Source organism: Mesoplodon densirostris, chromosome 18 (assembly GCF_025265405.1).
Source record: "Mesoplodon densirostris isolate mMesDen1 chromosome 18, mMesDen1 primary haplotype, whole genome shotgun sequence".
In the NCBI taxonomy this organism is placed as follows: domain Eukaryota; kingdom Metazoa; phylum Chordata; class Mammalia; order Artiodactyla; family Ziphiidae; genus Mesoplodon; species Mesoplodon densirostris.
Window position 1 is genome coordinate 15,000,315 of NC_082678.1, and position 17,790 is coordinate 15,018,104.

General features: G+C 45.1%; 1 protein-coding gene across 2 annotated transcripts in view; it reads right to left on the bottom strand.

Annotated features, from left to right (window-relative positions):
* Positions 1 to 17,790, bottom strand: part of RPTOR (regulatory associated protein of MTOR complex 1) — a 342,733-nt gene that overhangs the window by 246,914 nt on the left and 78,029 nt on the right. For both annotated transcript variants that reach the window (XM_060081126.1, XM_060081127.1), the window contains exon 2: positions 14,126 to 14,228. In XM_060081126.1, coding sequence (XP_059937109.1) covers positions 14,126 to 14,228 — 103 coding nt within the window. The remainder of the gene's footprint in view (positions 1 to 14,125; positions 14,229 to 17,790) is intronic.

The window sequence follows — 17,790 nt, forward strand, 5'->3', positions numbered from 1 at the left end:
GGTTGAAGCATTTAATCCATTCACGTTTAAGGTAATTATCGATAAGTATGTTCCTATTACCATTTTCTTAATTGTTACTGGTTTGTTTTTGTAGGTCCTTTTCTTCTCCTGTGTTTCCCACTTAGAGAAGTTCCTTTAGCATTTGTTGTAGAGCTGGTTTGGTGGTGCTGAATTCTCTTAGCTTTTGCTTGTGTGTAAAACTTTTGATTTCTCTGTTGAATATGAATAAGATCCTTGCTGGGTAGAGTAATCTTGGTTGTAGGTTCTTCCCTTTCATCACTTTAAATATATCGTGCCACTCCCTTCTGGCTTGTAGAGTTTCTGCTGAGAAACCAGCTGTTAACCTTATGGGAGTTCCCTTGTTATGCTGTCGTTTCTCCCTTGTTGCTTTCAATAATTTGTCTTTGTCTTTAATTTTTGTCAGTTTGATTACTGTGTGTCTCGGTGTGTTCCTCCTTGGGTTTATCCTGCCTGGGACTCTCTGCGCTTCCTGGACTTGGGTGGCTATTTCATTTCCCATGTTAGGGAACTTTTCGACTATAATCTCTTCAAATATTTTCTTGGGTCCTTTCTCTCTCTCTTCTCCTTCTGGGACCCCGGTAATGTGAATGTTGGTGCATTTAGTGTTGTCCCAGAGGTCTCTTAGGCTGTCTTCATTTCTTTGCATTCTTCTTTCTTTATCCTGTTCCACGGCAATGAATTCCACCATTCTGTCTTCCAGGTCACTTATCCATTCTTCTGCCTCAGTTATTCTGCTACTGATTCCTTCTAGTATATTTTTCACTTCAGCTATTGTATTGTTCATCTCTGTTTGTTTGTTCTTTAATTCTTCTAGGTGTTTGTTCTTTAATTCTTCTAGGTCTCTGTTAAACATTTCTTGCATCTTCTCCATCTTTGCCTCCATTCTTTTTCCGAGGTCCTGGATCATCTTCACTATCATTATTATGAATTCTTTTTCTGGAAGGTTGCCTATGTCCACTTCATTCAGTTGTTTTTCTGGGGTTTTATCTTGTTCCTTCATCTGGTACAAAGTCCTCTGCCTTTTCATTTTGTCTATCTTTCTGTGAATGTGGTTTTCCTTCCACAGGTTGCAGAATTGTAGCTCTTCTTGCTCCTGCTGTCTGCCCTCTGGTGGATGAGGCTATCTAAGAGGGCTGTGCAAGCTTCCTGATGGTGGGTAGAGCTGGGTGTTGCTCTGTTGGGCAGAGCTCAGTAAAACTTTAATCCACTTGTCTGCTGATGGGTGGGGCTGAGTTCCCTTCCTGTTGGTTGTTTGGCCTGAGGTGACCCAGCAGGCGACCTACCAGGCTCTTTGGTGGGGCTAATGGCAGACTCTGGGAGGGCTCATGCAAAGGAGTACTTCCCAGAACTTCTGCTGCCAGTGTCCCACGGTGAGCCACAGCCACCCCCTGCCTCTGCAGGAGACCCTCCAACACTAGCAGGTAGGTCTGGTTCAGTCTCCTATGGGGTCACTGCTCCTTCCCCTGGGTCCCGATGCACACACTACGTTGTGTGTGCCCTCCAAGAGTGGAGTCTCTGTTTCCCCCAGTCCTGTCAAAGTCCTGCAATCAAATCCTGCTAGCCTTCAAAGTCTGATTCTCTAGGAATTTCTCCTCCCGTTGCCGGACCCCCAGGTTGGGAAGCCTGACGTGGGGCTCAGAACCTTCACTCCAGTGGGTGGGTTTCTGTGGTATAAGTGTTCTCCAGTTTGTGAGTCAACCACCCAGCAGTTATGGGATTTGATTTTATTGTGATTGCATCCCTCCTACCGTCTCATTGTGGCTTCCCCTTTGTCTTTGGATGTGGGATATATTTTTTGGTGAGTTCCAGTGTCTTCCTGTCGATGACTGTTCAGCAGTTCATTGTGATTCCGGTGCTCTTGCAAGAGGGAGTGAGAGGCCAATAACATCTTAACATTATTACAAAATAGTCCCAACCCCGTGGATCCTTGAAGGGGTCTCAGGAACCCCCAGTGGTCCACAGGCCACACTTTAACAGCTGTAGGAAACTGTTTTCAACAGTCTCTAATTTCAATCAGAAAGCATTTTTTTCAAAGGAAGAGGTTAGACTACTGGATAGGTAGAATACTTAAGTCTTTTATCTAATTCTCCTCCAAACTGTGACTAATTCTTCCACTCTATGTTCTGGATTCCAGATCGTTCCACTTTTTCAGACACTAAACTCCATGCTCTAGGATATCCAGCCTCTCTCTTTTAACCAGAGCATTCCCATGGGCTTCTTTGAACTCAAAGTTATACATATATATTTAACTTAAGGCAGATAGCATCACAAGGCTTTCAAAAAAAACAGCAGCAGTCCTGCCCCTCCATCCACATCCCAAGCCTCACTTCTCAGAGGACAGAACTGTCCTCTCTTCGGCCACCATCCCACTCCCCCATTCCCTACTCTCCCAACATAACCACATCACATTTTTATTAAATTAATATTCAGTCAGTGTTTTACATTAGTAATGCCTGTGGAAATATTATTCAATGCTGAGCCAAGTAGTGTATGAAAATGACATCTTTCTTGAATTGTTTTTCAGTCTGCTTGTTTTCCATGTATTAATACTAACTCTGCCCCAACTCTCCCTCTCAAATACTATCTTCCACAAAGTATATCAGCTAATCTCTCCTCTCCTCCTGGCCACCGCTGAACAATCCCGCCCTGGTAGAGAATTCGAGATTCCTCTTTGTAGAAATGGAATGACTCTCAAGAAAAGAGCCTAAAGGGACTGGGGGGACAATAACAAAAGGTCTAATGTTAGTGTCATCAGAGTCTCAGAAAGAGAAAAGTAAGTGCAGAGCTCAAAAAGTAGTTGAAGATATAATTCCTGTTAACTTCCCCAATTTGGTAAGAGATGTAAACTAATAGATTCCAGAAGCTCAGTGAACCACAAACAGGATTAACCCAAGGAAACCACATCCTGACACATCATAATCCAATTGTTAAAAAACAAAAGACAGGAAATTCCCTGGCAGTCCAGTAGTTAGGACTCTCACTGCCGGGGTCTGGGTTCGATCCCTGGTCAGGGAACTAAGATCCCACAAGCCGTATGGCACCACCAAAAGAAAAAAAAGAAAGACAAAGAAAAATCAGATCACAAACACAGAATCAGGAATGGGAAAAGCTCTGGATTTCCCAACAGCATTATAAGCTGGACAAAATAGGGCAATGCCTTCAAATCCTCTGTGAAAATAATTTCAACCTGATATTCAAGTCTGAGGGTAAAATACAGGTCTTTTCAGACATGTAAACACAAAACCTGTATCTCATGTTCCTCTTCTTGGGAAACAGGCCACAAAAAAAGGCAACAAAGGATCCAGGAAATGAGACAGAGAGACAGTGAGAAACAGACAGAGAGAAACAGAAAAAGAAAAACCACAAGACACCCATGTACCAGATCCAGAGACCAAGGAGACCAACAGGAGCTAGAGGAGTGTTTTTTTTAAAAAGTAACAGATTATCTGAGCACTGGAAAAAATACTGATAGCATTTGACAGATGTACTGGAATATATGTAAAAAATAAAATAAACTCATAAGTTCACAGAAAATTTAGCAAATTTGTAACTACAGGGGAAAAGGTTATATATACATGTATAGACAAGAAAGGACTCAATCAGAGTAGCCCCTCTGGGAAGGGTGGGAGCAGGACAGAGCTCTTTCTTAAGCTACCTTTTAGTACTATTCGATTTTTAAGATATGCATATGTTACCTTGATAAAAATAACACAAAATGAATTATAAAATTAAGTAACAGGACTTTAGAGTTGGAAGAGGCCTTTACCATGGACATGTCAAAGTCATCAAGGACTCTTCATAGAGACGCCAGGCCCCACCCTGGAAAGTCTAATTCAATAGCTTCAGAAGAGGCCAGTGACCTGATGAGCAGCTCTGGCTGAGGGAAACCTGGTGAAAATTGGGTTGTAACTAACTTATCTGGAAGAATTATGGTAAACTTGTTTTAACCCATAACTAAAGAAATTAGATGTTAATCTTTGTCTCTCTCTGATATGGCAGGAACAGAGTGTTAAGGTCTCAAAAGAATTATAATGACAGCAATCAATGCTGCTGTAATCTGAATCACAAGACTGGCAAGAGACAGGAATGAATTGGGATCTGAAAAGTTAAATTTAAGGGCCACCTAAGTGCACAGGGAAGGGAAACAGAGCAAAGGGAACCAAAGCAAAGGGAAGCAGAAAACAACTTCAACAAATTGAAGCCATCAAATAGCTGGTCATGTCCTGTGCATGATGACCAACAGAGTAAATGTCAGAGCTGGTTTGAACGCGTCTAATTCATGCATCCACACTTCCATGCAGTGCCCTTGTGGTCAGCGCTCTGGCCACAGGCAACCTATGGCTAAGAGAACAGAAGTGGTTTCCTCTGTAAAAAGATAAAGGCCTGCCCAGAAATCACATTGATCAGTGGCAGCTCTTAGGCACATCCTCTAAAGAACCACGACAAAGGCAAAGGGAGGGAGGGAGTTCCAAAGGCCCAGAGTGCTGGGAGGACGAAAACTACACCTCCTCCTCGGACTTCACCCTCTGGAAAGCCCAGGTCCCCACCTGCCCCTTCCTCCCCGCATTGTTCCCAGAGAGGGCGTGTGGAAAGCATGTGGGAGCTGGAGAGAGCCACGCCACACTTCTCTGTGCACCTCACCGATGGCCCAGCAGACACTGGAGCCTCATCAGTAGTGGCGGCTGACAGCAGCACCCACTCTTCTTCCCCTGGTCTCAGATCAAAATACCACCACCCAAGGGAGGAGCAGGGGCAGCTACCGGCCATCCATCAGGCTGTGATCAACTAAGTGAGGCTGTCACATCCGACCCACTGGGAATCCCTGCAGTCAATTCGTTTTATGGTTTCCTCCCAAGAATATGACAGCGAGTGGGAGAGGGGGAGGTGAAGAGAGGGAAAGAATGAGGACAACTAAAATGGTGCATTTAATACTACATTTACTAAAATAAACAACTAAATAACTTAAGTAAACTAAAATTAAATTCCTGGGTGGATACTGCTGACAATGTTATCAATCTGATGTAGGGTGAAGTAGACAGAACATAAATTTAAAATTGTAGTTCTGTCTTAATAAAACACTTCTCTTCTAATACCTTCACAGGTTTCTACTTAATGAACAAAGTGAATTAGTGAGTGAGTGGGTGGGTGGGTGGATAGATGGATGGAAAGAAAAGTAGATGGTAATTGGCATTTGTATAAAATTTTAGCTCTTGATAAATATCCCTGCCTGCAAGCTTTTCAGCATAACCCTCTGTATTTCATAACGCTTAGAACTTCACAATGACATGGACTTAGTCCAACCCACCTCATAACAAAGAAGAGAAAGCTGAAGCTTAAAGCAGTCAAATGACTTAGTCCAAGGTCACAAAGGTTCCTGGTGGTGCTGGCATTCAGCCAGCCCAAAAAGTGGAGCCTTTTTTACCTCCCCATCTTCTTCACATTTACACAACCCAACTACCATGTCCTCTCCAATTTTCCTTCAAAAGAACCTGCGCCCCATCACTGCAACTACGTTGGTCACTACGTGATGGTCACTACAACCATCAGCTACAACTGTATTGGTCCAACCAGCAGCACCTCGTGTTGACACTACTGAGACTCCCTGCTCCCAGCCAGCTCCTGAAGACGCTGCAGGGAGCAGAGGGCAGAGGCCAGGGAGCGCAGTAGGGCTCACTGACCTGTCTCCTCTCAACCCACTGACCTGTCTCCTCTCAACAGACCAGCACAGTGAGTCCTTCTAAAATAATACTTCTATGATGTCACTCCCCCAAAAGGCCTATGGTGCCTCCTGAATGCTCCCATTTAGATAACATGCAAAATCAGCAGAGATAACAGGCTCTGTCAATACAGTGGAGCCCAGGGCCTGGGTGACTAGAAGGTGACAAGAGACAAGATGGGCTTCCAGGCCACTGATAATATTGTTTCTTGATCTGGGTCTGATCAGTTTGGGAAAAGTTATCAACTACATACTTGAATCAGTGCACCTTCCTGAACATATGCTATCCTTCAGTACAAATTGAAAGTTTAGAAACATGTAGAGCTCACTGCTCAAGGAACGTTTGTACTTCTTTGTAGCTTGTATTTAGTGGACATTTCCTAAGTATTTGTTCATCGACTTATTAACTGAGAACTGCCTCCCAGATCAAGTGCAAATTTCTTTATATGTCTTTCAAGGACTCTGCCACTAATCAGTTGTGTAACTAATTTTTGCTTGAGAAAGTACTTAATGGCAAAAAGGCCACTGAAATCAGAAATGGTTTTTAATGGCTCTGTATTCTATTAGCCATAATATCATCTACATACATTTTATAAGTAGTAGCGCACAGAGTGAGAGGCATTTCATCTCACGGAGCTCAAGGATAGAGTTGGGAGCCCCTTAGCTGTGAGGCCCGTGGCAGTAACTCTCTGGCTAATGGCCCAACCCCGATCCTCCCAGTACCTGAGGGTCCTAGGAAGGGAGCCAGAATCCTGCAGGAGCCTTCTCTACAATTAAGCCCCATCTTAACCACTCAACCTCCCTCCCGACATATCCGCAAGTAGACCAGGTCCCTACTATCTTTTGCTGTGTTGTATACAAACACCAAGAGCTGGATGTGTTCTCAAAAGAGCTGAGGGGGTGGTTGGGACGCCTTGTTTTAAGTATGGGCCTCGCTGTTTACACAAGTCACTTTGCACAGTAGAGAGGAAGGGGGGATCCGAGCAGTTACACAGTCCTCCTTCGGGGGAAACCCAGACACTACTACAAGAGGCTGGCGTCACCGGACAGAGAAAACAGGGTTTAAACCAGGAGCCCCTTAGAGCAAGGGTCCCAGGTGCAGGCATGGGGCGTGCCCCAGCATCCAGCAGCAGGGCCCGGGCGAGCCCAGCAAGCGCTCCCAGGGCTCGGTCCCCACCGCCAGGCTCCTTCTCTTCCTGGGGTCCTTCACCTCCTGTGCAGCACCCCCCACCCGTGTGGCCCATTCCGACTCCCCCACATCTGCTGAGCTCGAGGGGCCTGTCTCCCTTGCTCTGGTCTTGTCTCCAGCGAAATCCCAAGGATCACGACCTACATTTCTTCTGTGTATACCTCTACACTTAACACGTAGATCTCTACTTAACAAACATCTGTTGACCAACTCGACTATCTCTCAAGCCCAAGTCTGATGTAAGAATCAGACGACACTCTGTGAAAGTGTCTGTAAAACCAAGAGCGACACGCAAAGGCCTACCACCACTATTTTTAGCTCATCAACACAGGTCTCTTAATGCCCACTTGTGTGGAGGGAAGAAGAAAATGCTTTTCTCTAAGGAATAAGGGAAACAAAGCAGAGTGCCTCCCAAATATTTCCTTAGGATAACCAAATTCCCAAGCATCCGACAAACCCATAGCCTTCTTACCTGTGACACACGGTTACCATTAGCTAGACATAAAAGACATCAAGGCTAAATTATACTCCTTCCTGTTCAGCACTCAGCTCATCTACACTCTGTTTTAAAACACAGATTCCTCCAGCAGGTATGGGAGCACCGTTCTTTAGCGGGATTGTTTTTACTTTAATGTGGGGCCATAAAACAAAACAGCTTCCCCCCTGCTTCCCTGAGTGTCGGCCTCCATGAAATAAAACAGCATCTTATTATCTACAGGAACGAAGGGTGGGGCGGGGAGAGGCATTTAGCTCCCGGACCACGCCTACAGCCTCATGTCTGCGCACACACCCCTGCCGGGCTACTCAGGGCCTGTGCGCCTTTCCTCCTCTCTCAGTCGGAGCTCGGAAGCCAGGCCTTGGCTGTGCAACAGTCCAGCAGGGAGGGCAGGCCATCACTGCAGAGTACTGTGGTTGCAACCTCTACTCACTTGTTCTGGCACCACAGGAAAACCTAAAGGGCCGCTTCAGGGACTCTTATATCCTCTGAGCCTCTGGAAGTAGGATTCTCCCCAACGTGTATGGAGACTGTGCACACACAGGTACACAAAATGGGACTGGAAAGTAAGAATCTATTTCTCAAGCTCCCAGACCCCTTGTCCCTGAGATCAGGGCAGTTTCAACCAGCACAGTCTCACCAGTTTCATGTGTGTCTGCAGCCATAAAGCAATCAACTCGTAATCCCTACCCAGCCCTGTGCACAGAAGCACAGGGTTCTTTCCCCTCTCCTGTGGGGTGAGCACACAGAACGGAGCAGAGGTAGCACAGACGCAGGAAGAGCTCAAGCTCCCACCCACACCTTGGCCTGCTGGGTGGTGTGGGGAGGCGGGTGCAGGCCTGTGGGGGCTGCTCCTGGCTGAGGGCAGTCCCCATGCTAAGCCCAGTTCACGCTCCAGTTAATCTCCCTCCAGCCAAAAGGTGGGTGCCATCATCAGCTCCATTTTGCAGATGAGGAAACTAAGGCCCCAAATGGTTAAGGGACTCACTGAGTGAAACAGCTGGAATGAATAAGCTGGGGTCTTGACGAGTGCAAAGCCTTTTGAATTCTGGTGACAGAGCACAAAATGCTAAGACCACATATAAAACATCGATTGGTTGCCTTCTAAACGGAAACATCTTTTTAGGTTATGTGAAGGCACCAACCCCTGCAGGGGGTCTTCCTCGGGACTCCTTCCCCACCCATGACATACTCCAGGTATTTCCATCCTGAAAAAGGCAGAACCAACCCGTCATCGAGCCTGGGTCTCCTTGCCTCACCAGCCAAGCCTTCACTGTCCCTCTCTCCTTCGCTCGCCAGGCTCCCAGCATCTCTCATTCAACTGCAGCCACAGCTTGTGACAATGCCAACCTGAAACTCTCATCCAGTGGCAGCCGGCCCTCCTCCTACCTCTGCCCACCCAGAGGGGTCCCCGTCCCAGGCGGTGCCCCTCCCCACTCACTCACGGCCTGGCTCTGCTCCTCTCCCTCTGGTCACTGCACATTCTCAGCAGGTGACGTCCCCCAAATCCCTTTCTCCAACCAGAGAGGTCTTTCCTGCTGTCTGCTGGAAGGTGGCTCTACTCTGAGCATTCCAGAAGCACCTTATCTTACACAAAATGTAATCCCATTATCTCCCCAGCCCAGCTGGCCCCCAACTTTCCATCTTGGTTACTGATATATATATCATCATCCCTTGAGCTAGCCAAGAATGAAACCTAAAGCACTTGTTGAAAATGCTGAAATCCCTTCTTGAACAATCCTAAAGCCACTGGGGGGAGAGGCAGGTCTGGGCAAGGTTGGCACCTGCTCTAGGATGAGGGTAACTGCGGCAGCCCAGAATGAGCTGTCAAGTCCAATCAGGGGCTCAGAGCCTGTACGGGGGAAGGAAAGAAGGTATGTCTGTGGAGCGGTGACCCATATGGGGTATCGGAGCCCAGGCAATGAGGAGGCTGGACACCTGTGGGGGAAGCAGCTGGGTATAAAATAAAGGAGTGTGATGACAGACAGGGATAAGAAGTTGGTTCACACAGGAGGATTCATCAAATTAGTAAATATATTAAGGATGAAGGATACCAAGGTTCTCACTGTCAGAGGAAGAGTTATAAATATGGAAAATTCCTATTGGTTTGGAATGGGAGGCACTAATGTAATGCATGTTTTTTATTTGTATAGATAATACTGAAATATAGATATGAATGTGTGTCCACACAGAAACACATACACATATTATGCACATGTGTGCATTCCCTTGCTCCGTCCAATGAGAGAGGCAATGGGAGAAACAACACAGTACACAGCTCCAATAAGAACACCTAGAACCCAGATCTCAGTTTTCAAATTCTATTTGCCACTAAAAGGAACTGGGCTCCTTGGAGAGATGGCTGATCCCAGGAATGGAGCAGGGAAAGACAAGATGAGATAGAAAGTACAGATGTAACTCTAAGGACGATGGAAGCAAGACAAAAGGCCATATAAGCCAGTGGGAATGGGTTCCCACTAGCTAAATGGGAAATAAGTGGAGTATCAAGATAAATGATGGTAATATTGGACTATAATCCACTGATTATAATATAAAATAGGAATAAAAATATATAAAATATAAAAAAGGAAACCATGAGTTCAAATTGAATAAACTGAAAGTCTGATGAAGAAAGAAATATTAACGCAGCCAAAGCACCTCTTCCCCCAAAATACTTATTAACTACAAAAGGGAAGGGGGCGGATTTCACAGCTGAAGTTCAGGTACCACACCAACTTAATCAAGTGATAAAAGAGTTACATAACCAGCAATGGGATAAATCAAAGTCACATGCCACCTGACAGGACACCATGGAGGAAGGCGGATCTCTTCCATGACACTCTTGCCAAAGAGGCATAAACAAAATTTAATCCCGAGGAAACATCAGGGTTGTTCTGCTAAACAGAGCACTGGTGATCTTCTGAATGTCAAGGTCATGACGGTTAAGGAAAGACTGAGGCCTGCTGCAGCCTGAATGAGACTAAATTAAGGGCAATGGGTGATACAGCGAAGGGTCCTTGTGCCATAAAGGACCTTATGGGGACACCTGGCAAACTTGAATGCAGCCTGAGGCTTACCCAGTAGCAGGGCATCCATGTTAATCCCCTGTCTGTGAAGACGGAGTTGTCATTATGAAAGAGAAACTCTTGTTTGTAGGAATCACACACTAAAGGATTCCAAGGTGATGGAGCATCATTTCAGCAGCTTACTTTCAAATGAATCAGGAAAGACACTGCTTAGTGCTCTACCTGCAACTTTTGAAAATGTTTTTTCAAAATAAAAATTAAAATATAGGCTGCTAGACACCATTAAAAATTTGCTGCATCAAATCTCTAAGAGTAGGGCCTCCCTGGTGGCGCAGTGGTTGAGAGTCCGCCTGCCGATGCAGGGGACACGGGTTCGTGCCCCGATCCCGGAGGATCCCACATGCCGCGGAGCGGCTGGGCCCGCGAGCCATGGCCGCGGGGCCTGTGTGTCCGGAGCCTGTGCTCCGCAACGGGAGAGGCCACAGCAGTGAGAGGCCCGCGTACAGCAAAAAAAAAAAAAAAAAAAAAAAACTCTAAGAGTTTTTTTTTCTTATCCCATATTGTTAAAATCACCAACATAAGGACCCACTTTTTAATAAAAGCCAAGCGAAATTTTTTCAACTAAAAAAAGGCAATGTGGGGACTTCCCTGGTGGCGCAGTGGATAAGAATCCGCCTGCCAACACAGGGGACACGGGTTTGATCCCTGGTCCAGGAAGATCCCACATGCTGCGGAGCAACTAAGCCTGTATGCCACAACCACTGAGCCCAAAGGCCACAACTACTGAAGCCTGCGCACCTGGAGCCCACGCTCTGCAACAAGAGAAGCCACTGCAAGGAGAAGCCCGCGCACCGCAACGAAGAGTGGCCCCCACTCACCACAACTAGAGAAAGCCCGCACAGCGACAAAGACCCAATGCAGCCATAAACAAACAAACAAATAAATTAATTAAATTAAATTTTTAAAAAGGCAATGTGCCCTTTTGAATTAAAAATCCATCGAGGGCTTCCCTGGTGGCGCAGTGGTTGAGAGTCCGCCTGCCGATGCAGGGGATGCGGGTTCGTGCCCCGGTCTGGGAGGATCCCACATGCCGCGGAGAGGCTGGGCCCGTGAGCCATGGCCGCTGGGCCTGTGCGTCCGGAGCCTGTGCTCCGCAATGGGGGAGGCCGCAACAGTGAGAGGCCCGCGTACAGCAAAAAAAAAAAAAAAAAAAAAAAAAAAAAATCCATCGAAATTATTACAAAGTAGATTGCATACCTGAATTGCAAAATTTTTTTAAGAACACAATATTAAAAAATCTATTCATTTGCTGGATTTCACACCAAGAAGGAAGTAAGGAATTCTTTGCGTTTTCATTAACATTGTCCCATAAATACTGATCAAAGAGACTGGGTGAGATGTGAGGGAGGGTTCTTTGATTTCTATTTGGGGACAGGAGGGTAGGAGGCAAAGGATCCCTAGAGAATCTAATAAAAACCAAGGGCCCTCAGCCCGGAAGGTGCAATGCTGTACTCAGACACCACCAACCAACCACACAATCCCAGCGGGCTCACGCATCCCTAGGAGTACACACTAGGATCCAGGTTGAGAAGCCCTGTGTTAAAAAACCTAACAGAAGAGTAGTTAAAGAGGGAGGAAATAGAAAACAATTGATTAAATTCAGCTTTGACAAGGGATAAATGAAGTGGAAACAGTCAGTGGTGGCTAATAAGAAGTCAATTTCAATCGGCACAGTCACCAGGGGATGGCAGAGAGCCAAGAAAGCATCTAAGGAAACTGGCCACAGAAAACAGCTACTGACACCGGGCTTGGGGAACAAGGGGCCTATGCTTCAGGCAGGAGGCTGTGAAACAAAGGCTGTCATCCTCAGACACCCCCAAAGAGTGGCGAGACAGGTAAGTGGGAAAAATAACTTTTTTTTCCAACTCAGATTATAATAAATTTGTAATTTTTACTATTTAAAGTAGATAAAGGGAACTTCTGCTTTTGCTTAGAATAGAAAAAGCTGGGGCGGGCGGGGGGGGGTTGCCCTGATCCTACCAACAAGAGAAAGCTGAATAATCAGTGACGGAAACAAAGGAAAATTCATACTGTGATGGCTTCATTGGTAAATCACACTAAAATTTAGAGAAGAAATAATACCCAAATCAATACAAACTCTTCCATAAAAAAGAAAAGATGGGAATATTTCTCAACTCATTTAATGAGACCAAGCATTATTTTGGTACCAAAACCAAACAAATATGGTTTTTTTTTTTGGTTTGGTTTATATGAGAAAACTATAGACCAAGATCCTTCAAAAACAGAGATGCAAAATTCCTTAACAGAATATTAGCAGTCAAATCCAGGAACATATGAAAAAGATAATACAAGTGAGGTTTATGCCAGAAATTCAAGGTTGGCTCAACAACCAAAAAATCAATCCATATAATTCACCACATCAACAGACTAAAAGAGAAAAGCCAGGTGATTATCTCAACATGTTGAGAAAGCATTTTATAAGATGCAACATTGATTCTTTTTTTTTTTTTTTGCGGTACGCGGGCCTCTCACTGTTGTGGCCTCTCTCGTTGCAGAGCACAGGCTCCGGACGCACAGGCTCAGTGGCCATGGCTCACGGGCCCAGCCGCTCCGCGGCATGTGGGATCTTCCCGGACCGGGACACGAACCCGTGTCCCCTGCATCGGCAGGTGGACTCTCAACCACTGCGCCACCAGGGAAGCCCCAACATTGATTCTTGACAGAAACTCTCAGCAAACTAAAAATAGAAGTGAACTTCTTACCTTAGAAAAGGCATCAGAAAAAAACTTTGGCTAATGCCCTATTTAGTGGTGGGAGCCTAATGCATTCTCCCTAAGACCAGAAACAAGTGAAGGTTGTGCACACTCACCATTTCCAGTCAGCACTGTGCTAAGATGCTCCGAGGAGGATGACGACAAAGAACAGCCTCGCCTCCTCCTGGAAAGAGCTAGGTGGGACTCCTCACTGTGCAACTGAGGCACCTGCATGCAGGCATCAGTCATTCAGGTTTAAGTGTATATAACTTGTATTGGGCTTCCCTGGTGGTGCAGTGGTTGAGAATCTGCCTGCCAATGCAGGGGACACGGGTTCGAGCCCTGGTCTGGGAAGATCCCACATGCCGCGGAGCAACTAGGCCCGTGAGCCACAACTACTGAGCCTGTGTGTCTGGAGCTTGTGCTCTGCAAAAAGAGAGGCCGCGACAGTGAGAGGCCTATGCACTGCGATGAAGAGTGGCCCCTGCTTGCCGCAACCAGAGAAAGCCCACGCACAAAAACGAAGACCCAACACAGCCTTAAATAAATAAATAGATAGATAGATAAATAGATAGATAAATGAATGAATGAATAAATAAATAAATAAATAAAACTTGTACTACATGCCAGACGCAGGACAAATTTAAAGGAGAAAATTATATAATCCAATAGTCATTATCTTATCAATTTTTCTTGAGACACTTTCTCCACTGCAAGTCATAAGTGAATGTATCTAAAATAGCCTAAAGGTTATATAACTGCAAAATGAAATAAAATCTTCAGATTTACCCAAACCAATCACAGGCCTGCACTGGAACAGGACAGTGGAGGCAAGCCCTGCCAAGCCCAGAACCCCACGCAGTGATCCCTGCAACAGGCTGTAAGAGAGGGACCCATGCTTACCAATCCAGCATTCCAAACGTGCACAAGGAGTAGTCTTCACCACATCTGGAGGGTCCACACCAACATTCAGGCACAAAACTAAGGCAACGCTGACGGTCTTCATCTAGAAACACAACGGAAAAAACAAATAATTCAATATGAAGCTCACTGATGAGTCTTCCAGTTGTTAAAATGTTCCCAGACATACGGAGCCCTCTGCTTCTGCAGCCGGTCTTCAGTCGCCTGTTACCTGTGCCACCCCAGGGGTATTTCACAAGTAAGATAGGGTTTCAGAGTCAAGTAAGCAGATGGGGAAGAGTACATGGCAGGATAGGCTTTTCTCAGGCTTCCTTATGATATACTTCCAGAAACAGAATTATTTGATCAAAAGATATAAACATTTTAAGACACTTGATACATTCTGCCAAATTACTTCGCAAAAACTCTGCACAAATTTACATTCTGACCAGTTCATCATTATTCTCATTATTTAAAATTGGTAATCATTTGATGAGAGAGAAATTGTCATACTGATTTAGTTTGCATTCTTTAGTATTAATAAAGCTGAATATTTTTTTCAAATATTTGTATCCTTTATCTTTTGTGGATTTTCTACTCATGTTTATACTACCATTTATTTACTAACATTAGTGATCTTTTCTAATTGGTTTTCATGTACTCTTTACATATTAAAGATGGCATCCACATAATTTATTGTAAATATTTCCCTAGTCTAGTGTTTGCCATTGGATTCCTTCCTGTTTCTTGACATACCGAAGCCCTGGACCCATCAGCTGATACATCTTCCTCCACACCTGCTCCTGCTCCAACTCCGATGTCCCAGTGTTAGGAAACGTCAGCCCTGCCTATCCAGCTGCTCAAACCAGAAATCTGGAACTCATCCTTCATTAGTTCACTTGTTCAACAGATATTTACTAAGCACCTACCAGGTGCCAACTGCTATTTTTACAAAATGAAGATACATTAGTAAATCAAAGAAATAAAATTCCTGGGACTTCCCTCGTGGTCCAGGGGTTAAGACTCCGCGTTCCCAATGCAGGGGGCACGAGTTCGACCCCTAGTCAGGGAAATAAGATCTCGTATGCTGCACAGCACAGCCAAATAAATAAATAAATAAAAGAAAAATCCCTGCAAGGAGGGGCAGGTATCATTTCAAATAGGGTGGCCCCTAGGAAGACCACCTGAGCCTCTGCTCCCTCCACCAGGCTCCTGAGCGCCAGCGCCCACTGTGACTCCCCATCCACCTCTTTTGTCCTGCTCCTGAATGTCTCTGAGTCTGTCCACTTCACTATCCGCCAGCTCTAAGCCACCACCACGTCCAACCTGTGCTCCACCATTTTCCCAGGACCCCTTCCCCTGCCTCCCCCAGTCCAGGCTTCCAAACACATTGGCACACTGCCCTGTTTTCAATCAGTTCCCAAAACCTTCAAGATCCACTGTGAACTGCTCCACACGCTATTCAAGCCTCATAAGCTCCAGATCCTGCCAAGCTCTTCACTCACATTAAGTCTCACCCTTGGTCTGCCGGCATGACCTCTGGGTCTTCAAACACAGCCCCTCAGGGCTCCTTGCACGGCCTCACCAGCTCGGGGTCTCTCGGGTTCACACCTCCACTCCTCGGGGAGGCCTTCCCAGACCCTGTCAGGGCAGAGCCACCTGCTCAACGCCACCCCAGCATCCATGTCCTCCTCTTGGTGGAGCCAGGCCCATCCATGCTCCTCTGTGCACCTGCAGCTCCTCCAAGGTCAGAGTTGACATGCAGGAGCAGACACCTGGCCCAGGCCCAGCTCAGTGACCATCTGCTGAGTGGGTGAATACAGGGATTTTCCTCTAATGTTTTCACTTGTTTCACACTTCACCCTTTTAATCCAGCTGGATATTATTTTGGTATATGGTACCAGGTGAGAGGATTAATTTTTTCTCAGAAAACTACCCAATGGTGCCAATTCCCCCTGTTAAATAATCTCCCCAAACTCACAGGTTTGTAGTGACTCCTCTAGCATATATTCCCACATAGACCAAATTCTATTTCTGGGTCACATACTTCACTGATTTAACTAATTTATCTTCACAACATTTCACAATGCTTGGGAGAGCCTGGTTTTCTTCACAATTTTTTTAAAACTTTTACTTGGCTACATTTATATTCACCTATTTTTTCCAAATTAATCGTTATTCAATTTCTTAATCCCATGGAGATTTTGATTAAAATTGTTTAATCAAACTGCGGGCCTCTCACTGTTGTGGCCTCTCCCGTTGCGGAGCGCAGGCTCAGCGGCCATGGCTCACGGGCCCAGCCGCTCCGCAGCATGTGGGATCTTCCCAGACCGGGGCACGAACCCGTGTCCCTTGCCTCAGCAGGCGGACTCTCAACCACTGCGCCACCAGGGAAGCCCTTCTTCACAGCATTTCTTATCATGAAAAATAAGTGGGAGCAACCTAAATTTTAAGCAAATAAGGGAATGTTTAAGCACACCATTATATACTCTTAACAGAATGACACTTAAATTCTTAAAATGTTAAATGAATAGAAATGGATTCAAAATACAAAAAAATTACATTAAACATATAAACTAAACTTGGCAAGACATGACATCCTTATGATATTCTATTTTTCCATACAGGAACACAGTGTGTTTCTCTGTTTATTCAAATTTTCTTTTTTCTTTAATATTTATTTGGCTGCGCTGGGTTGGATCTTTAGTTGTGGCATGCAGGATCTTTAGTTGTGGCACATGGGATTTTCAGTTGCAGCAGGTGGGCTCTTAGCTGCAGCATGCGGGATCTAGTTGCCTGACAAGGGATCGAACCCAGGCCCCCTGCGTTGGGAGTGCGGAGTCTTAACCACTGGACCACCAGGGAAGTCCCTCAAATTTTCTTTTAATTTTTCTCAGTAATGTTTAGTTAAACATTACTCCTTAGTTTACTTCTTTATGTTTAGTTAAACATTACTTCTTAGATGTTTAGTTAAACATCTTCGCCAAGTCCTGGTCATTTTTTTAAAGATTATTCCTGGATTGTTCATGACTATTTGGGGACAATATGCTACTATACATGTATTTTGCCCATAGTAGTTTCTTACTGATAATTGCTGATATACCCGAATAATGTTTTGTGTTTTTTTTTTTCATCCCCACCTTCCCAGGCTTTATCCACCAGAGAATGCCCTTTCCTTTAATCCAGAAACAGGAGATAAAACCTGCGGCAGAATCTACACTAATTAGCTCTTCTGCAAGAATATAATTTGGGTAACAGTGACTTTTCTTTATAGAGATTCACTGATGGAATTGAAATTGCTTATTTTGCTTTGGAAACTTGTTTCCCCAGCCAAACCGAGGTCCCTTTGAGGATTTTCTGACTCCCTAATCAGTTAACAATTTTGAATATCATATTCTCTTACCAGTGGAGATCTTTGAAAACTAAAAGACAGAGAGCAGAAGGGACGGGAGAACTCCCACGTGGACCTTGGGAAGTGACCTTTATTCTTCCCCCCCAAACCCCCCACCCAGGCATCCTATTTATTTATTTTTTCATATTTTATTTTATTTTTTTTGAATTTTGTTTTTTTTACACAGCAGGCTCTTATTAGTTATCTATTTTATACATATTAGTGTATATATGTCAATCCCAATCTCCCATTTCATCCCACCACCACCAACCCCCCA